We start from the raw sequence: 22,836 nt of genomic DNA, 5'->3' as shown, positions 1-22,836 counted from the left end.
CTGTTCAACAAAGTAATATGTTAAACTCAGCTATAAAATGGCTAACTATTCATTTTCAAAGGCACCCAGAGGTCTATTAAAAAAAAAACGCAACATAAATTTAAGAAATTGGGGTATTTGATTCAAAGTTTGTTAATGTAACAGATGTCAAGTGACACTACATATACCCAAATATATTTAGAAGCTTTAAATCAAAACCACATGATTTATTACAAGTTGTCAGCTGTTAACTGGCTCTTACCAAACTGTTCTGACATTTTGACTTATTTTTTAGTTAGGGGAAAAAAAAAAATCTAAGTAAATCTTTTTATGATCATTGTAGTTTCAGGCTATAGTAACTAAACCCATGTTTGCTATTTTTTTTTGCCCCAAATCTAAATATTTTCCACAGAAAAAAGACATAACCACTGCTTTAAAAATCTCCCCAGATGTTAAAGGCATCTTTCATACAAGATTTAAGCTGGTCAAAGCATTTTACACCATCCAGGCATGCTGTAGCTTCCTTACATTATAGAAATTTTTTGGAAATACACAATAATCTCTAATTTCCTTTCCAACTGAACCCTCAGAATCACCCTGGGTCACTCTTGAAATATAAGATGGAAATGTAAAAGTTTAACATTTAAGAGATGACCTTATCTGTAAAACAAAAAAGACCATTCAATTGTGGATAAACAAGTAATTATGTTCTTCTGTAAAAATCTTAATCACACAGAGGATTTTTTTTTTTTTGAATCATATGGAATTGTTTGCGCAGTGCTTCAAATATAAACCTTGTTTGGACAACTGTGACATTAAAATCTATTTTTAAGAATTTACCTCAAGACTTTTCATAAGATACTGCTGATACTGCGCTTATTGTTCTGAAAATGTTTCCTTTCTTCACTGAGGAAAACTGGCAATTCAGCACTTCAGCAAAGAGCATTTACTTGCAACAGACTACAAAAACATGCTCCAAGAAAACACATTATGGAAATACTGCACAGCCTAATCCATATTTTATAACTACAAGAATAAGCAGAATATATATGCTAAACACTCTGGAATGTTGGCTTCCCCCATCAAAACACCTGCATTGCTCTTCTTAAGGGAAGCAATGCAGACATTAATACAATTGTGCCAACAGAACTCATGGCAATCAACTTGCATTCTGAAGGCATGGGATACTTACCAGTTAGAGATCCAATTACATACAAGACACCCCATTCTGCTATAAGATATTTCATGCATATTTACAGGGTTTTTAAAGCAATAAATGACTCATCTGATTTAACTAGCTTTGATGTTATGTTTCTGTTAAATTAAAAAATGCTCCAGTTCTGCTTGTTACTCCCTTGCTAGCTATGACATGCTGCCACCAGGTGGACATAATTTAATAAGAAACAGATTTATGTACAGAGACAGTGGGAGGAACTTCATAATATAAAATTGTTACTGTAAATTAACCAATGAAGGAAAAAAAAAGAAAATCTCTGAATTAACTACTTAACTGGGACATATACTTTGTATCTGCCACTAACATTAACATATAGAGACGGCCAAAAATTGGTAAAAAATATTCTGAAAAATCCTCACAGATTTGATCTTAGAAATGCATAAATTCATAACAGAAATTCATTACAAAGGCTCAGCAGCAGTCACTCAACCAGAGAACCAGTTCAAATACAAGCCTGCAGCATTACACTCTTTCACCAGCATGTGTATGTTAATAACTTCTTAACACAAACAAAAGACAAAGTAATTTAAGGCAGCTGCATCAGCAGATCAGTTACACAGAACTGCTGCTTCTTGAATATATCCAACTGATACCAGAAAAACCTAAGTTTTAAGTGATAGCAATAAAAAATGTGATTGTTGAAGACAATACATGGCTGCTCTCTTCACAGAGGCAGATTATGGGAACAGCACATTATTTCCTTTAGGGTCTGCCATGCCACTTGCACTGTGTTTCTTCACAATGCAATGTGTATTTTAAGGGAAATACAAACAGCTTTAGGAAACAGATATAAGCAAATACAACATTTGGACGATGTGGTAGAGTCATCCCACCCTTTCCATGTTCTACACTAACAGGGCAATCCACTCGTAAGCACCTCCCTGCTTTAGATAACCAGAAGAACAAGCATTCTTTCACCCTTAAGTCCTTGCTGGATGTAGATAATGGAGAAAAGAAGGCTGAGAAACAAGGAAGGCACTGTTTAATCTTGACCCTCCAGCCATCTCCAGCCAAAGACACTGCAGTACCTAAACCATGTCTTCTATGTAAACATCACCCACTTCCAAGGGCAGAGACACCAGTAGACTCGCAATCAGGAAGATTATCTGGAGCTAGGTTGGTGGAGAAGTTCATAACTGGCTGCATGTCAAAAAAAAATTGCAAGCACCAAACCTCCAATTTAGCTTATTACAAATTGCATCACAAAGTGAAGCTGGAGATGGTTTCCCCTGGGAAAAAGCCCTGTTAATTTTATGCGTCTGTCGATCTACATAATTTTTCAGATCTTTAGTATTCACAAGAACTAAAAAGTAGGCATTCTTTTCTTCAGATCTAGAACGTCATTCCCTATTGTTCACTGCACTTTTGATTTGGCTTAGTCCTTAAGTACCTTAAAAAAATAATATCATCTCCATACGCAATTGCCTTAGAAACCCCCTGTTCTAAATTCTTTTAATTTTTCAGAGTATGTACTCAAGAGTATTCTTTTTGATTTGACATAGAGAGAAAAGTATAAAATACATTGATATCATGAGAGATATGAAGTCTTTTTAATAATACTTTGTTACCTTTTTTAAAACACAGAATTAAGACATGGCAAGCAAAGAAAAAACACACCGCAAGTATTTTATGTTAATTCATTTATAGTCCTCTGACACAAGATTTAATATGTCAAAAAAATTAAGAATAAAGTAGCAAAGTGAAGATTGTTTTCAGAGGTGTTTTTAAAACCAACACTTTATTTCTAAATTACAGGTCTCTCACTCAATTGCACCTAGCCAAACCTGTTTAGGGAACACAGGTGGAAGCCCTGTGGTTAGTGTTCTGCAAAAAGCTAAAGATTGTGTTCTAATATGGAATCCTTGATGGGATGTATCAACTAAGGACACACTAAATTGGAGTTGTTGTGCCATTTAATGATTTAATGTGAGCCTAGAAGGGCATTTGAACACGGACCAGAAATAGAAACCAAGCGTTTCCAAAAACTTGGTAACATATATCAGGCTGTATTAGATACTAGAATAATATGCATAAAAAGAGCAGTTACATGGAAGCAGGAAGAAATTAGCATCTTCTAAACCTGTGTGAGCTCGTGTACATCACAAAGTGTTATCCATGTTTTCTGATGGAATACAAGGGTCCAAGGTTTATGATCAAACAAAACACATTCAAGCAATTATTAGGTGGTAAACAGGATTTAACAGAATTGGGAATAAATGACTGGAAAACATTGTCTTCCACAAACTATAACTACAAAAAAATTATGTACTTTGACATATGCTTGGATATTTTGATATACTTCCAAATCATATGAACGAAACATTAGAGTGTCATAAGTTTCTTTCCCCCATTGATTACACTGATATTCATCAGCTGTATCCGATTAGAAAAATGTGACCAATATGTATGATTTTTTTTTTTTGGTGGTAAATCTTATAACCTAAATTACAGAGCAATATAATTTTAAACAAACCCTAAACAACTTTGATTTACATAGCAGAGTACTTACAAATAAAAGAAAAAAACCTATTTGTTAAGTTAGAAAATTTGGAAGTATATCCTGCCAACGATACTGCTGTTTCATAAGAGAGGATATGAAACATTCCAGACTCTTTCCATTTGTCCTTTCTTTTCAAGGAATGTGTGACATGTAGACTTTGACATGTTGAATGCAAGTTATTTGCTGGAACTATGATTTTCTTTTTTTTCTTAGGCAAAGTTGCTTCTACAGCATTAATTGAAACCATAAATAGAGCACATTTAGGAGAACATTTTCCTACCTCATAGGTATCCAGCCTTCTTTGCTGACTGGAAAGGCCAGAAAAAACAGCTACATCGAAGAAATGAATGACACAATCACAGGAAAGAGGCAGAATTTTGTCTTATCATTAATTATTTAAAAACATATACAAAAGTCACAGGGAAAATTCTTCTCTTCAAGATCAGTTACTTTTTAAGGTCTCCTCTACAGAGAGTACAAATACCTATCATTTCATGTTTTCAGTTACAGTTTGGCAAAACTTACTTGGCTATGACTTCTCTAAATACCAGATTCTTCTTTAAATATACCCAGAAAGTTTTCAGCAGTTCCACAAAAAAGTTAACGCTTCTGTTTTTCTAATGGCCATAATTTCTATTTTTTCTACTGTTTGAGAATTGCTACTTATTTTGTGAAGTCAAAGAATCTAGAAACGATTTATTTTGGTGTACAAGAGTGGACTCTACAGTAATATTTCAAAGTATTTATGAATCACTACCTATTTTTTAATCTCAAATTTTGTACTTAGTCATCACTAATCCATAATGAGAACATGAAATAAGTGAAAACTGAGATGATTCTCACTGCATGATAAATCATTGCATAGATTTTACACACCTGAAATTCTGGAAAATTCCTGAATATATGTTCATCATTATAATGGATTATTTTAAGTATTAAATAGTTCATTTCAATTTACTTTTTAATTTACCAAATACAGACTTATAGAAGAAATTTCTGGGTTTAATTCCAATAATAACTTAAACAAAACCAGCACATTTGGGATAAAAGAATTAGTGTCCTTCTGTAGGCACAGCATTACAACATCATCCTCAAATCCATTTACCCCCTTAAAATCACTTCATTTTATACATGTATTTTTTAAAGGCTGTTCCAATTTTCTTTGCTGTTACGGACAGAAGTAATCTTTACATTTTCACACTAAAGCTGTTTAGTCAGCTCAAATTCATTTGTTCCTTCACCATGCACATGCTTTAAAGAATAATTCTCTTTCCTTCCACTTGCCACTCTTGAATTGTTAAAGACTCCAAATACATCCCCTCTCCACTCTGGAGTAAATAAATCTATTTGCTCACATGTCCTGATACCCTTTCTCATCTTGCATGAGCACTTATTCCTAAAAATGAATTGAACACAATATTAAAACAGCAGATTTCACTGGAAGATGGAAAAATGGTATAACTAAATAAAATTATTTATATTTTTCTGGTGTATGAAACTATAGGCTATATTTACACATACAGCCTTGTGCAAGAGCAGCAAACCTGTACTGGCCAGACATCTTTTACCTTTTAAACAAAAATACAGAATTTGCCAGTGAATCCTCACTTTCATTTAAGATCATGGGATGGAAATTACCACTTGCAATTCGGAAGCCTTCCTTATCACTACCCCTTGCCATCAGTTTTCCTTTGCCCTTTTTAAAACCTCCTTCGCCTCCTTAAAAAATCTTGGCATTACAATAATGAATTGAAAAGATCTTGGATTCAAGAATGCATAGGATCAACTCAGAATGTGTTCTACCATCAGCAGCAAGCTCTAGAAGAGTTACTAAAAGTAACAGCAGGAAATTATGGTGGGAGTGGTTGAGACTTCAGAAAGATCTGAGCTGCAAGTGTATAACTTGAGTTAAAGACAGTTTGCATATCAGATGGGAATTACTACATTTTTTTATTTAGGTATCTGAAATTGGCTTTTTTTCTAAGGCTTACAGGTCTCCCACCAGAAGGGAGAGAAGAGAAAGGAGGGGGCGGAGGGAGAGAGCACCACTCCTGTTTTCTACCATGCACATTAAGGATAGAAAAATCCTGCTAGTTAGTCACAATCACTGTTCGACAGATAATCATGCATCACAAAGATGTAACATTCTGACTCGTGCATAGGGGGAAGCGCTGCCTTAAGTCCTTTGGGATGAAACAGCACTCCTGTGTAAGAAGGAAACTATGGGAATGGGGGGGGGAGGGGGCATAGGGCAGGAGGAGCAAGTGCTGGGGGTCTGGGATTCACAGTCCGCACATTATGTGTGAGTACTCCCCTCTGCATAAGCTGTTGAGAGGTAACATTTCATTCCACAAATCTATACTGAAAGTCTAGAATTCCTAGCTGTGCAAAGACCTCTTCCCTCCCTACTTCAGTCTCTTAACATACATAACTTATTTTACGGAAGTTAAGAAATGGTAGTCTCCCATAACTTTCCTTGCATTTAAGAATTCACCTAGCAGTCTAGCTTGCTCCAACAACTTACTCAAATCACCTGTTCAGTATGATCCCAATCTGTGTTTTCCAGAGAGTGTTTTTGTTTGGCTGGATTTTTATGGGGGTATAACAGCATAGATTTCCTCCTGTCGTTGCATGGCTTCCTCTGTCTCTGCTCTGCCCAACAGGACATCCAAACCTTTCACTTGCTGCAATCTAAAAATAACTGCTCAAATGAACTAGTAAAACAAAATAATTCTGCATCTCAGCAAAGCTTTATAGCTGTCACCACTGTAAGAAAAAAACTGAATCTGCCCTCTTATGCAAGAAATTGAATATGACACCTGTTACAACAACCCCTTTTGTCTTCACTTACTATCAGTATCTTCATGCTGAGCTCAAGACAGAAATAAAAAAATACTAAAATTAAAGCAGAAAATGTCAAACGTGTACTAAAATTGCAGTTTGAATAGCAAAACGTTTCTGCTGGCGTAACTGATTTAAAATTTGGAAAAGAAGAGGTCTACATGAATCTTAAAGAACTAATTAAATACACAGTGGATTTTAAGTGTTCACAGCAAACCATTCAAATTTCACTTGCAGAGGAAAATTTACCAAAAACAATATAGGCAGAACATGAATATTACATAATTGTAACTTTGTGCAAAAAAGCTTGCAAACTTAAGAAATACTGAAGATTAATAATTAGAACATGCATGTCTGTGAAGAAGAAGAGTATTATTATCATCTCACTCCTCTAAACTGATTTTGCACTTAATTTTAGACAATCCCCACACTCTCAGGTTCTCCAAATAAGTTCTCTTTTTAAATTTTTTTCTTTCTTGTGATACTTTTTTTCTTACCAGTACCTAAAATATTATTCTAACAGTTCAAGAGAGATTTCTTGTGGTATTTTTTTTGGGGGGGGGGGGGCAGAGGGAAGGAGGAAAAGGGGTGTTGGTGTTTTGCTTTACACACAAGTGAAACAGAAGTTCAGATATTGAATGATATAACCCTTTATTGAAAATTACCTGTAACTGACCATAATTTTGTCAGATAACTGGACGATGGAGTTATCTGGCATATTTTGACTTGAAGAATCAGCTAAGTATTTTTAACTGCCTAAAAATCCCTCCTAGAACTGATTTTTAATTTTCTTTTTTTTTTTTTTTTTTCAGGGGGTTTAAGAGGCTGAGGATTTTTGATACAAAATGCACAGGACTTCCCTTTCATTTGAGGCTGTTCCTGCCTTTTAAACTAGCTGTTAACTAGTCAAGAAACAATGAACTGTATTTGTTACAGCTGACGCATTCAGAAGTTAATCGCTGACATAGATTTGGCAGCTATCCCAGTACAGGAAAAAAAGAATGTATGGATTCAAGCTACTTTGCATTCTGGTCAGAAACACACACCAGCAACATGACAACGAACTTTGCACTCAAAAAGGTCCGTCTTTCAGAAGGCTGAATTAAAGACTGGAGATTAAATAAAACATCTTGTGTACCAAAGTGACAGATTTGGTCTGTAAAAATCAACAGTCAAGATTAAAAAAATCAAGGTACATACTACATGCAACAAACTAACCTCTAATAAAACTGTAACTGTTCTTGTCAAGAAGCCTATTTAAACATGAGAAACCTCCCCCCCCCCCCCCCCCACATTTTCATTTAAGTAATAAAAGGGATACTTTTTACTAAGATACCCACATCATTTTCAAGAAGTGTTTAAATACTAATCAAAGGTAAGAGAAACTAAAATATATCTATAAAAGATCCAACCAAATAGAGAAATGAAAACTATTCTATACACACACAAAAAAGTCCTTGTATCTCTGAGCAAGCTGCACTGCCTTTCTGTATTGAGTTACTCCAGTGATACATGCTATCAATTTTAATCATAATTTATCTTGTTTGTGTTACTCTAAGTTATACTTTTATTCATCTGAGTAGTCCCTACAGAAAGAGAGAAATGTGGTCTTATTTTAACCCTGCAGAAGCTAGGAGGGGAGCAGTGCATCTCAGACCTCTGCAGAAGCAGTGCAGGGGCACCTGTGTGTGCCTCTCATGCCACCACCATGGCTGCAAGAAGGGAAGCTGCCCAAAACACTCCTTTCAGTAACTGAGTGTACACTGTACAGCATCCAAGCACCAGAATAGTTATATAGAAGTTATGTTACTGACTTTGAAGAAACAACTATATATATCCATTTCAAAGGCACATCACCATTTTTCCAAGTTGTCTGGGGAAGAAGCGTAAGGATGAATATTCATAGATCAGCAGAAGGAGGTCGTGATTGATTTTATGAAATATGATTGGTTTAAGATATAAAATATGCATTTTCAACAGCCCTTACACACAGGTTTAAAGAAGCTTCTACTGGAATATTGAATCCCCAGCTCTCTCCATTGCCAATGGTTAAAACACAAAGAAATTCTGCTCTATTGAAATAGGTCAATATATATGAGCTAAATCAGTTACTTGTACAAAAGAACAGCTGCATTCTCTGTATCTCTCTTCTCTTTACAATCCCCTTCTTGTTCTTCCACTGTTCTTTTCCAAGTCTTTTAGACCTGACTTTAATTAAATTATGCTACTGTTTATACAGTTAATCCAATTTACAGCAAGAGATAACCTCTCGTGCGTACAAACAACAAAGAGGACACATAAATTTCGCCCCTCTAATTACCCTGTTCTCCAAGTTGTGCATTCCAGTCTACATTCCAGAGCCCTTCCCATTTCTACTCTGGTGATTAAAGAATCTACACAGGGTTGCACCAGCATTGGGTACCCTACAAACTGCTCGCTCAAAACACTTGCCTAAATAATAATACTGCCTTTTTAAAACATTACCACATGATTGAATTAATAGAATTATTTAGCTATTTCTGTATTTGAAACTAATATTATCAGTAATTAATTTTGCATTAGTATTTCAGTGTGTTTGTGGATCATACAAAGACAGCTGTGTAACACCATGTCACCTGTGTTTAAATGGAAACAAAACAGGAAGACAAAAGTAGGTCCACCTACACTCCCAAAAGATACAAAACCTCAACTACAGATAACCAGTCTGGCAAATGGAGTTTGCAGAAAAGGAGAAAAAAGCTTGGTCAGGCTTTGAACATATTAATATTGGCAACATCTTTCTCACCCAATTTCATCCACCTGAAGTGTTACCAGTCCAGCATTCACAACCACCTTAGAAACCAAAACAGCCTGGTTGGCCATGGAAGGAAAACAGTTTGGGTATTGAATTTACTGCTTCAGAGATATTCATGCTCTCAGCTCTTATTTCAAAACCATAAAGAAGTAACTTCTGATGCAGGGTCAGAATAGTGAGAGGGGAACATAAACATTTAAATACATGTTTTTACAGGGTGTTTTCACCCTCAGTAGGGTGTTTTTTTTGGCTTTGTGCTGGTTTTTTGTTGTTGTTGTTTTTATTCCTCTCCCTTCCCTTCCCCCACCCCCCCAATCTATTTTTCCACCAAAAAGAACATTTCTATTTTGATTCCTTGACTTCTTAAAAAGAACCACTGATCATTCCCCTTGCTACTCTGCGGATTTAAATACAGATTTCTGGGGAATACTCCTTAGGATTCAAAAGAAATGCCAAATCAAACCCATCAAACATTTCCAGCCTCGGCTTAGGCCCATTTCAGACAGAGCTCCTGGAATCAACATACACAGCCCCAAAAAACAAAAGTGAAACCAGTTTACAATCAGGGCAAATTTTCATGTCAGTTTTGACTCTATATCTCATCATAAAATAAAAGCAGGATGACTGTTAAAGCACTGAAATGAAATCAAAATAGCTGGTTCAATTCTGGATTCATGATGGACTCTGACATTTCTCAAGTTTCTTTTTGTTTCATTTCACAGCAATTAAGGAAGAAAATATCCATAGGGGCATGACTTCACTCATATTTTAATTCTTGTAAGACACTAGTAAAAGTATTTTTATAATGTAAAGGCAAAAACCAAAAAAAGCCCAAAAACCCACTCCAAAGTATCCCCAAAACCCCATCCCAACATAAAATCAAAACAAGCAAATATTTTTTTAGATAGGAATTAAGCCTTATACACAAAGGTATTTCATGAACAATTAGACTGATAATACAAGTTTTTTTTTGTATTAAAGTATTTACTTTTGAAAAGCAGCTTTTGCTTCACTGTGCAGTTTTTTTTTCCTAGCAGGTTCTTAGAAAAGCTTATATTCTCATTTCTGCTGGTTTAGTAATTCTTTGTCATAGACACGTGCAGCTATTTTTAGGATTGAATTTCAGAAAAACCTGAGGTAACAGAATTTTAAGCACAAGGACTGTCTCCCAGTCTTATGAGTGCTACATGAAACTTTGTGTGATGCTTTCATTAGGAAAAAAAAAAAAAACATGGAAAGAGTTGTAAGGCACTGAAACAGACTTCCCAGGAAACTGGTGGAGTCACCATCTCTGGAAGCACTCAAAAAACGTGTGGATATGGCAGAGGACACAGTCTGGTGGTGAACATGGCAGTGATCCTGGGTCAATAGTTGATAATCTTAAAAGGTCTTTGACAATCTTAACAATTCTATGATTCTATGAATACACCTCTGGACTATGAAAACAGAATGCTTTGTTTTAGCAGCCCTACCCCTTAAAAAAAAAAACAAGACAACAAAAAAACAACAAAAACACACAATAAAAAAACACATCAAAAAAACCCCAAACCCCCAAACAAAAAAACAAAACATCAACCACCAGAAAACCCCCACCAATGACCAAGAAGCATCTCTTGTTGGAGGAGAACACAAACCTTCCAACAAACACTCAGGGTTGCTCCTCCCCACTGCTTGAGTTTCCCATCTCCCCCCGTTACAACACTGGTTTTCTTGATCAAACGCTCATAAATGTAATTAGATAATTCAGTCATTTTCATGGGTAAAACCAGACCATCACTGCAGAAACAGGATTTTCTACAGGCAGACAGATAGGGATGTTACTTACTTAATATCTGCAGGTCACAGGAAATAGAGTTGGTGTAGTCATGAACAGAAATGTTTTTTCTGCAGAGCTACCTTGCATTGACTTACATGCCTAAAGACTAAAAAACTTTTAGAACACTACTCAGTGACTTTCATAGTCTGGAAAATAGTCACAAACATATTTCAGGTGCAATAAAGCAATAGCAGCATTCACCAATCACACTAAAAAAAAGTAAGATTTCTTTAGAATAGCGTTTATAATATTTACATGATGATAAAGTCTTTCTTCTAATTTTCTGGTCCACTCACTGGCTACAGTTATCTGTCCTGTTTTAAAATGGGCACAGAAGAACAGAAATCAGAACTCCATCTAACAGCAGAAGGACTTTTCCCTTGAAAAGGACGATTTCTGGGTTTGCTTAGTTGTGCTCGTTTGGGTTGTTTCTAAATCAGATCATATGTAACTAAAACTCAAAATACATGATTCATAGAGAAGTCCATTTCTTTTCATCACCATTTTTACTCTCTTTAATAGTTTCCCCAGCCAGTTCTGCTCTTTTATGCAGCAGATAAAGTGTTCATTCATGTACCTAGGACCACAAGAAAAAAATAAAAGGCTGTGAGTGCAACACAAAGGGCTTGCACAAAGTGAAACAGGTGATTCCTGAGATTTCAGAACACAGATAAGAATCTTTTGATTTAAACTAATGTTTGCAAATGATACAGAAATTTGAATGTAACATCAAAATTGTTTTTAAAATTAGCAGCATATACAAAAATCATGCGCTCAGAACTGTACCATGCACTCAGAACTGAAAATCACTATCATGACAGTACACAGAATTCTGTAAATTTACTTCCAAGAATGGTAAAATCAGAGTAAGTCTACCATAAGTTTAGGAGAACTATATAGAAAACACCACCTCTGAGAGAGTTCTCAAACCCAGCAACATAAATTTGATACACACACAGGCTGTATAATCCAAAGACATTCACAGAAATGCAATGCACAGGTGTTGGAAAGGATTATTTTGACTAAATGCTAAAAGCTGTTGAACCCAATGTGTGGAATTGCCATAAACTGGCACAAATCCATGGAGCCTCTGATCGCTCAGACAGCAGCACTTACAGACCTGCAGGCACAACCTGAATACTGAACATCTGAAGACCAATTTTGACCAGTGCCACAAAGCCACAGACCAAAACAAACAAGCAAATCAAAACTTTCAAAAACTCAAACAAAACCAAGTGATGAATTTTTCACACTGAATGGTAAACTTCCCAAACACAGGTATAGCCTGGGCTGCCGCTCAGTGACTGTGATGATTAACTGCAATTTTTGCCTATGTTCCCAGAGGGAGAGAATGAAATCAGTAGTTTACGATATTTACAATATGTCTTTGGATTTATTGTTAAAAACCACAGAGAAAAATATTCTTTTTTCCTCTTTCACTTCGTCTCTTGAATCAAACCTGGCACACCAGAACACCCTTTTAGCTTCCAGTTCTTCCATGCTCTTGGATTAGCCCCATGCTTTTTCAGCACTACTTATAAACATGCCCACTACTTAAATATACATAAAGTTAAAGCTTGATTTTTCTATTCTTCACTGAATCAAAATTCCCACATACTCACACAGGATTTATACAACTCCTGAAAGATTCAATCAGACCCTGAAAAGTGCAATCAGTACAATCCCTGGAAACACTCTCAACTTCAGTGGGAGTTACGTGGCTGCAGGGTATACAGTTCTGTTAGCAGAACTCATCTCACAAAACACCATTTTCTTAAAATAAAAGAAAATAAAAATCTGGAGATGTAGCATTCATATTATACTACAAACAGTCTCTACTGGGAAAAGTCAGCATTAGTTTTTGCTTAACTCTGAAGTTGGATATTGTTCCCCAACAGAGAAAGCACAGGAGTACACGAATTGCTGCATTATTTATTACAGACAGCAATGCCCAGCTGGATATAATTAATCTTAAATTTCAAGGTGAATAAGACAAAATTTACAAAATTAGAATTCAGGAACAAACGACCAAAGAGAAAGCAACAAAACCAAAGATTCTATTGCAAAATACAGATGCCTCATACCAGATCATTCAGGTGGTTAGCAAAAACCACGTTTAAACATTGTGCAATGTTGTCTTTGCAATTCTCTATTATTCCTAAATAATAATAATAATAATAATAATAATAATAAAAAGGCAAATAATTTAAGGCTGCACTAAGAAGTGATGCAGCCTCATTTCAAGTGCTGTGTGTAGTTTTGGCTACCACAATATAGGAATTATATTAGAGAACATCCAAAAGAGGGCAATGAAGATGGTGAAGGGTCTGGAGGGGAAGGCGTATGAGGAGCATCTGAAGTCACTTGGTCTGTTCAGCCTGGAGGAGACCTCATTGCAGTTAAAACTTCCTTATGAGGGAAAGAGGAGGGCCAGGCACTGATCTCTTCTCTGTGGTGACCAGTGACAGGGCCCAAGGGAATGGCCTGAAGCAGGGAAGGTTTGGGTTGAATGTAAGGAAAAGATTCTTCCCCCAGAGGGTGGTTGGGCACTGGAACAGTCTCCCCAGGGCAGCTGTCACAGCACCAGCCTGACAGAGTTCAAGAAGCGTCTGGACAATGCTCTCAGGCACATGGTAGGATTCTTGGGGTCTCCTGCCTAGGGCCAGGAGTTGGATACCATGATCCTTGTGGGTCCCTTCCAACTCAGGACATTATGTCATTCTGTGATTCTGAACAATACTTCTTTCCCTCCTGTTCATATGATCCAGAGTCACTGCTTTTTTGGTCAGAAATTAATTTTCATCCTGAAGGGTTGGGTTTGTTTTTCTTAACCAGTCTATATCCATTTACTCATATATCAAGCTTTCTTTTCAAGTACCTCTGCTCTTTCCATATGCTCCATCCCTGGGAATCATCTTTCTAGCAATCAAATCTCTCTCAGCATTTATTCCACCAGGGTTACTGCTCGACCAGTTTTAGCCCCCACCCCTTGTAAAGCAGGACTTGCAACACTGATCATAGTGCAAAAGAGATACTTATGAACAAGGAAGCTTTTTTACAATTGGCCTGATGCAAATCAGCTTAAAATTCAAGTACTTCACATTACCATTTGTTAAGATAACTATTACCAAAGGGTAGGAAAATAAAATGCTTCAAAAAAAAATTAAGGAACTGACAACTAAGCAAAAAAAAAAGTTATTAATTCACTGGAAAGTCCATGAATATAATACAGAGTTCTGAATCCATCACATAAGAGATGGGCAGCTTCTCTGCCATTAGGAATGCCATGGAAGAGTCGAGTAAGGAACTGGTATGACTCCATTACTTATGGCACTTCAATTAAAGGACTGAGCATTATTTTTTCAGACTTCTTTTTCTCTTGTGTAAGTTGTTGACACAGTGTACCAAGCAGATCAAAGTACTGGCAGATTTAAGAACAAATTCACGCAACAAAGATCTGCCAAGACCATTAAGGAAGATCACACGATATAACCTGACACATCCCTGAACATTGTAGCTGCACTAACAGAAGTATCAACACTCTTCTTGTTCTGTACTTACCTGTTTATGCCTCCTGCTTTGAGTCTCTGTTGAGGCTACTGGAGTACATCAGTCTTTTTCCGGATCCAGTAATCACATTAGTTTGAGTGTGGTATGTTCAAGAACTTTTTAAAAAAATGCCGTACTCTGCTACTCCAGAAAACTGGTCTCCAGTACATTTAATATATCCTCCTTTGCTAGCCTCTTCCCCACAAATAAACTACCCTGGATCTGTAGCTTATTCTGCTTTGACTAACTAAAATAATAATGTCAAAATACTAACACAATACCATTGCACTTTGATTACATATTTCCTGTTACAATAAAAAAAATAATCATTGTATCATCAGTTAAAAAAACTGTTCATAGTAAAAGGCAAGATTGCCTCTCCCCTCCTATTTATATCTATCTATATCACATCTTTATGTGCCTCTGTTTTCAATACTTTATTATTTTAACCATGGACCTGAGTTCATGCAAGACAAATTCATCTGCAGTACAAAGGTCTACAAAGTTAATGGGTTTGAAATTACTTGCAGCTTGACTGAATCTGGTGCAACATCTTTTAGTAGCAAGAAAATTGCTGGCAATGAGTGTTTTTAATCTGAATTCATACTATACTCCAAATGGCACCTCTTGGGCAAAGTGGTCAGAACAGTGACTTGTGTGATTTCCAAGTAGGAATTTTGGACCATAGCTGGTCAAACAACTTAGATTACGACTGAAATGCAAACAATCAGTTTAGTACTAGCTAATGGGAAACATCATCTTGAAAAGTTTCATTAGTATCCTTATGAGTTATTCAGATGCTACAGCTCTGACTATTGCTAAATTACGAGGTTATTCAGCAACCTTTGTCCACTGTTTAGCAATAATACTCAGGTAATTAGAACATTAAATAAAAACCAGTGCAGCCTCCTAAAGTCACAATATAAATTTTGGTAGGAGGAAAAATTTAACTCAGCAAAACAAAAATGAGCCACTTGTATTTCCCTCTCAATTTTTTTTTTTTTTACTCAAAGACAGCCACTACATCTTAAATGAACATAAATTAACATATCAAAGATCTATGCTTTCTATGGAAAGCCAGTTCTTGAAGGAACTTGTATAGTTAAGAGGAAATTTATTTCAGTAATGATAGGCAGGACAACTGAAGAGGCTGACTAAACCTCCACAGTACTACATGCTGCTTCCCAATTTCATCTGGGTATTATCCATCCAGAAACTGGATATTTCAGACAAGAATATACTTGGACCATGGAAACTGGTAGCAAATTACACCCTTGGTTAGTAGATATCCATGCCTGCCAACACAGGTTTCTGAAAGACTTGTTCTCTTCATGCTATTTGCAATGATCTTTATGCATCATATTAAAGAATGGGTGAAACCAAAAAACTGCATTTTTTTCTTTTCCACAAGAAGCAGGAAGCAGGTAAAATATTTAATCAGGTGTTTGGCTGCAATTTTTTAGCATTGTTCTTAAATATGCAGAAACCATGAAAGGAATTTTTAATTCTTAAACTTTACTGTCTCCTTCCTTCCCAAATTAACCTGCTTGAGATAGTAAAATAACTGCCTTTAAAGAACTTTAAAGAACTATCCAACTTTCTTTCATGCAAACACAAATTTAAGTCAATGGAAATTCTCCTATGACTAGAATTAGTAGAGTTTGGCTACAATCATAGAATGACTCAGATTGGAAGGGACTTTTCATTCCAACCCCACTGCCATCGGGAGGGACACTTCCCACTAGACCAGGTGGCTCAGAGCTCCACCCAACCTGGCCTTGAACAATCCCAGGGACATCCACAACTTCTGCATGAAACCTGTTCTAGTGCTTCCCAAATGACAATATTCACAGTTATCTCAATATCTAAGAACTACATTATAAATATCTCATTCTGCAGTAGATCATTAGACTTGTAGTTCAGGCTATTACTCCCATGAATTCATTAATGATCCAGTTGCTAATGCACAAAGAGAAATTTTCTGTTAATCATAATTTCCTAAATCATAGCCGCAGCATAAATGGACTGTATTGCCTGTCTCATGCTATTTCAAAAATAAAAGCTGGTTACCTCCTGCCATTTCCAGAGACGCTTTCAATACTCCAGTGAACCCACTGAAATCAATGGATTCTTGCTAGAATGAGCCTCTGGGTTAGTGCAACCAACAGTGCTTCCATGGAGCCACTCAAACACAGGACACTCAAAGGCTTGGCAGTCTTCTGAACACAGGGATGTCTTACATTGTTGGTGCCTTTATTCTTTGTGTCCTTTCCACATAACTTTTATTAACACTTACATGGATTTTTTTTCCAGTACACGAAGATTTTAATATCGTAAGATGTCACCACAAATAGCTTTAACCAGATAAATGACTCTCCCTGTTTCTCTTCTTTCTAGTAAATAAATTAAAATTCTGCTCATCTACATCAGAACAAATTGGAAAATGTCTTCTCCAATTAATGATATCATCAGTCAAAAGATAACAAATAATGCAAAAATTCAGGCATGTAATGAAAATAAGAACCTTGGAACCCTGATTTTTGAAGACACCCCATTAAAGATGCTATGGCATAACACAAAGCATCTGAAGAGTATCTTGCTTTCTTAAGTTAACTCCTTGGTTTTCTGATATCCGTTAAAAATAGACAAATCCATTCAAACAGAGTTTTAAGAGAAATTGAGCTACGAAAGCAATAAAAATATTTTGTTAAAGAATGCAAAATTACATCACTGAAGCTGGACATCATCAAATTCTTGAATTAACAGCAAGTAGTGCTCTGAATGCCCTATTTAATATTAAAAATTATTCTCTGTTTTCAACTAGTTACAAAAAATTGAATATTCTAGTCAAATGCCTAAACTAAGAAGCAGTTAAATACACCAAGGTGGAAACCACGACACTAGGTCAGAATTAGGTCATGATTAATTGCTTAGGTGAAAATAAAAACTGGTGGTAAGATACAAGTTACTAATAGGCCTGGATCTAGTCTATCCAACTCCAACAAGCCTCCAGATTTGAATATGTCAGGATACCAGTAAGTTTCTCCTCCAGCCTCTTCTATTTCTCAATTTCAAGAGACATTGAAAATTATATTCAAATGACCTGTAGAACTTCAGGATACACTTCATCAACTACACGGCCCTTATTTCATAAGGCAAATGTGTATGCTAAAAAAAAAAAACAAAAAAAAAAAAAAACAAAACAATAAAAACCCCAAAAAAACAAAACACCCCACAAAAAAAACCCCAAACAAACAAAACATCTGGCATAAATTAGTTTATATAAACTATTTAAAATATGAATGCCAGCCATTATCCAGATTCTTTACCTGGAAAAGTTCATATCCTACTCTTTCAAGAATAGATTTGCAACTCACAGACACAAATTACAGTGTAGTTAAAACATGCGTTTCCCAAAATGTCATTAACTTGACTCAATTGTACTGGAATCAAATGGCATGTGCTGAATGTAACTGGGGGATTACTGGAGCAAATTGAAAGAAAATCAGTAAGTAAACATGAACCACTTGGGAAAGGTGCCTCAAAGAAAAGGTCAGTGAAAGGGCAAACAAATACTGCATTTGTTGTCAAAATATTTGTTGAATAAGGTGGCCATGAAAAGCAAATCATACATAAATTCATCTTAACAATCCAGCAGCATTTCCATAGATAAAAACAATGACTTATCTAAATAAGTATGTGTTGTGCTGTAAGAGGAAAAGTCCAAATGGTGCTATTCAACCTCTTAGACAAGACTTTAAAGCTCTATGTCTATGACTTTATCATTCATATGTTTCATGATTTAGAGCTACTGCAAATGATAAAAGTATCTCTTAACTCCATTTTGTATGGGAGTGCACAAAACAAAGCTCTCTACATACTTCTCATCTATCTATTTTTAAGTCAATGTTTCAGAAGTCCTCATCAGTTCAGGTTTATTTTCAGGCAGATATTTTGATTCTCATATTTACCTGAAGAGGAGAATGTAGCCTAAAATAGAAAAATCAAACATGGTTTTGTCAGATTTTTGTTTGTTTTTGAAGGGTGAAAAGGAGAAGGAAAGATAATAGCTGTATTTTAATCTTAATGCAGTTGCACAAATCAACTGGTAGTAGAAAACAGCATCTGGTTGAAGTCTCAGGATCTGCTTCAGATTTCAGTGTAAAATCAGAGAAAAACGATAGTTCCACTTAATCCAGTAAGCAAAATCACTGATTTCAAAAATTCCAAATTTCATGGGTTCACTACACAAAAAGCAGAAAGAAGGATTCCAGACTGGTAGTGAGTAAGACACACATGCTGGCATCTCCCTGGGGGGATGTTCATTATTAACAAGCAGCCCCTTATAAGCACTTGTAAAGAGAAACTCTGCAGGAAAAACAAGAAGACACTCCATATCAAAGCCGTGAAAAGAAGAAACTTGAAGCACAATGTACTCACTCATATGAATCTCCTGGATGAGCACAAAATAGAAACAAATTCTACAAGCAAAACATTTTCTACTAAAACTTCAAAAAGTTTGCTAAGCTAAACAAGTGTGTATTATGCAGAGGGGTAAAAGAAATAGGATTTTATAATTTGGGAAGACATTCATTTTATCCACTTCAAGTCAGTGTCTCTAGACATTATTAAGAACCAAGGGAACTTTCTTTATCACTACATATCTTAAAAGGAAGATTTACAGAGTGCAGTATGCTCTTTTTTTGGTTTGTGGTATGATGGGGAGTCTGTGTGTGCATTTTGTTTCATTTTGTTTCAATTTTTATTAAAGCAAAGCTAATTCACGCTGGATAAATTGTCTGGACAGCTTTGAAAGGTTAAGAAAAAAAATCCTTTTGTTTTAGCCTAATAACACTGCCAGTTAAACTCGTCCCTTGTGATGAAATTAGGAGAGGGAATATTTGGCCCTGGTAGATAATTATGACATTCATAAGCTCTTAACTTAAGGGGCTGGGGGAGGGGGTGGTTGTCTGCTCCTTGTTCTCAAACTGCTCTGATTTTCTGGAACAGAACAAATACAGCACAGTTCCCTCTCTCTAGCCTTAAACACCAGCACTTCTCAAAGGAAAAGCTTCAGCCATTCTTCATAAAATCTACTGCAGCTACATCCTTCAAAATATAAATCCTGAACCTAAGACTTCCAATATTTCCAAAGTAAATGATCCAAATCTAGTTACTGACTTTTCACAGCAATCCAAACTATCAAAAAATTCATAATCATTTAATATTCACTTAGTAATGCTTTTCTTAAAAACAAACAAAAAAAGTAACCCTCACAAGCACCACAATCTTCAGTTGATGATGTAAGTGCTCCCCACCACTGCATTCCCACAAAAAATCAAAACAAAACAACAACCAAGAGTTTTTGGAATAGCCTCTCAAATGATTTGATTCACTTTAAGAAATTCTCAAGATTACTTCAAGGTGGTGTTAAAAAATAAAAAATGTACAATAAACCCCTCACCTCAATAATGCTCATTAAAATTAAAAATAATAAACTCCCTCCCAAACACCACTGTAGAAAATGCCTCTTCCCTAGCAACCTAAATAGGTGTATTTTCCATATGCAGATCATCTACCATTCCCATTTACTATGCCCTGCTGTGGATTAAGGCAGCACATTTCTGCTATTTCTACACTCAGTTAAAAAAATCATACTCTTCCCCTGCCAATGCAATTCCCTTCCTTTATTAAAAGGAATAAAACTAAGCTGTTTCTTTGAATTGAGGGAAATATTTTACTATCAATATTAGGTTTATTCAGCTTTCCTCATCTTCTTTCCACCCCCCCATATGTATCCTATAATTTTTAAAACTCAGCTTAATAGCATCTGTAATTTCACTCCATTATTTATCTCCTGACATTTGTGATAGTAAGATACCTAAACTATGCAATCCTCCTACACTGCAGAAATCACACTTCACAAAATCGCTTTCTACCCTTCCTCCGATGGAGGAGGCACATTCCACATCTCTACGCACATTATTACACCCAGGTAGATCAACGCAAAACCTGAAGGAAGCTTTCCTGTTCTCCTCCTCCTGTGCCATCCCAGTGCTGGCTGTACTGAAAAACCTCCAGACTGTTCCCGAATCGCTGCTTCTCGGGAGACCCCCCCCCCCCCCCCCCCCCCCCAAGCTCACCCCAGGGTGGCAAAAGCAGGGAAGCTTTTCTATGGAAATTGAGAGCACCTGGCGGCTCTTTGCTAATTGTCGCCGAACGGAAACGCCTGGATGGTGGGAGGTTTAGCCACAGATGCATGGAAGGAGACCTTCGCAGCTGCAGTCTTGGTACCTCAAGGCATCCTGCCCGCACCCCCCGTCCCTTCCTTAAGCGCAACAAATCTCGCTGCCCCCTTACAGGACACCGTGGGCGAGACATGCAGACCTTGCCAGCCCCGCACAGGACACCCTGGGTGAAACATCCAGCCCTTGCCAGCCCGGGAGCGCGGCGGGGGCGAAGCCGCCCCGTCCCGGGCACTGCCCGGCACCGCCGTGGAGCTCGGCCGCCCCCTGGTGCCCGGCGTTGGCAGCGCGGCCCGGGGCCGGCCCCCGCCGCTCCCGCTGACACCCCGCTGGGGCGTTCGGGCTGGGTGGGGTTTATTTCTCGCCTAAAACCTCCTTAGGAAGTGGGGCCGCCGCCCACCCCTTCAGGTGCAGGGAACGCAGCCTCGCACAGAGCAGGGGGCAGCGGGGGCAGGGACAGCCCCGCGCGGCTCAGCGCCTCGGCCGGACGCCGGGAACTTGCCCGAACACTTTCCAAACACCGCCGTGGTTATCCCTCACCCAGCGGCTGTGCCCCTCCTAGCGGCCCTTTCGCCCCGTCTCTTCCAGGAGCACAAATCCTTAACTAATCACGCAGGGGACATCCAAACATAAACAAATAAATAGCTATATAGATAATTCAGTCCCAGGAAACAAACCAAGCCCCGCGGCCACACCACAACCCCCGAGTCCGCGTTACTCGAAGCATTGTACGTATGTATATTTATAAATATATATATACATATATATGCAAAAGAGGAAGCGTGCCCGAGGGCGCCAGTCCAGCGCGCCCCGTCCCCGCACACACCTGTCCCCGCGGTGCTATTCCGTGCCACAAGGGCTCTGCACACAGCCCCGCGGCCCGGACAGCGCCCTCCCCTCCCCGCCACCCCTGAGCCGGGGGCTCGGTGTCCCGGCAGCGCGCAGGGAAGGGATTCCGGAGAGAAGAAACCCCGACAGGGACACTTCAGGTCAGGTTTCTCACGGGCTCTACCGCCAGCACTTCTTCCTGCTCCTAAAAACGAAGCCCGCACTGCCTTCCCCGCGGGCAGAAGCGGATTTTAAAGACCAGTGCCCGGCAGATACATTTTGTAATCGCTTCATCTCTATTTATCGGGCGCAAAAAAAAAAAAAAAAAAAAAGGCAAAACCCTAGGCAAAGCACCTAAGTGCACCTAGCACCGTCCAGCTTTTTTTTTTCTCCTCATAAATGACACCTCTTGAAGACTGGAGGGGGGAGGAAAAAAAAAAAAAAAAAAAAAAGGTGGGCGATGAAGCAAGTTTTAGGTCCTTCTTAATTTGGTTCCAGGATAATGCACTGCTTTATTTTTTTTCTCAGTTTCTTTTCCGTTAATCTGAGCGAGCGGACAGCATAGGTAAGAATAACAATTAAAGGGGGGGAAAAAAAAAAAAAAAAAAGGAAAAAGGCGGCCCCGCTCCTACCTTGCCCGCTACTGAGGAGCAATCCGAGCAGGTAGAGAAGCAGGAGGCTCATGTTCAGGAGCTCGCGCCGGTGGACAGTTCCAAGTTGGAGGATGCTCGGCCACGCCAGGCAAACCCTGCCGCTTCTGCCGCCGCCGCTCCTGCCCGCGCAGCCCCGCACCCGCGGAGCGCCGCTCGCCAAGTGACGGCCGCGCCTCCCCGCGCCGCGCTATATCGGCGGGGCCGCGCCGCCGCGCAGGGGGCGGGCGCACGGCGGGCCGGCCGATCCCTCCGCCGCACACGCAGCCCCGCCACGCCGCGAACAGCAGAGCCCGCAGATTCCTCCGCCGCTCGGAGAGGTGGCAGCAGGATCGTAGCATCCCTCCGTACATCCCCTCCTGGATCCCTTCCTTTATCCCCTCCGTGCGCCCCTCCC

The 22,836-nt window shown here is 38.2% G+C and overlaps 1 protein-coding gene across 2 annotated transcripts in view; it reads right to left on the bottom strand.

Annotated features, from left to right (window-relative positions):
• The window catches only part of NCAM2 (neural cell adhesion molecule 2), a 282,099-nt gene extending 259,482 nt beyond the window's left edge, over nucleotides 1-22,617 (bottom strand). For both annotated transcript variants that reach the window (XM_032097436.1, XM_032097444.1), the window contains exon 1: nucleotides 22,422-22,617. In XM_032097436.1, the coding sequence (XP_031953327.1) occupies nucleotides 22,422-22,473 (52 nt within the window). In that variant the 5' untranslated portion in view covers nucleotides 22,474-22,617. The remainder of the gene's footprint in view (nucleotides 1-22,421) is intronic.
• Nucleotides 22,618-22,836: the final 219 nt, after the last annotated feature.

The sequence above is a fragment of the Corvus moneduloides genome, chromosome 2 (assembly GCF_009650955.1).
Source record: "Corvus moneduloides isolate bCorMon1 chromosome 2, bCorMon1.pri, whole genome shotgun sequence".
NCBI classification, from domain to species: Eukaryota; Metazoa; Chordata; class Aves; order Passeriformes; family Corvidae; genus Corvus; species Corvus moneduloides.
The sequence above is the reverse complement of the archived record's forward strand: the minus strand, read 5'-3'. Positions and strand labels throughout refer to the sequence as shown.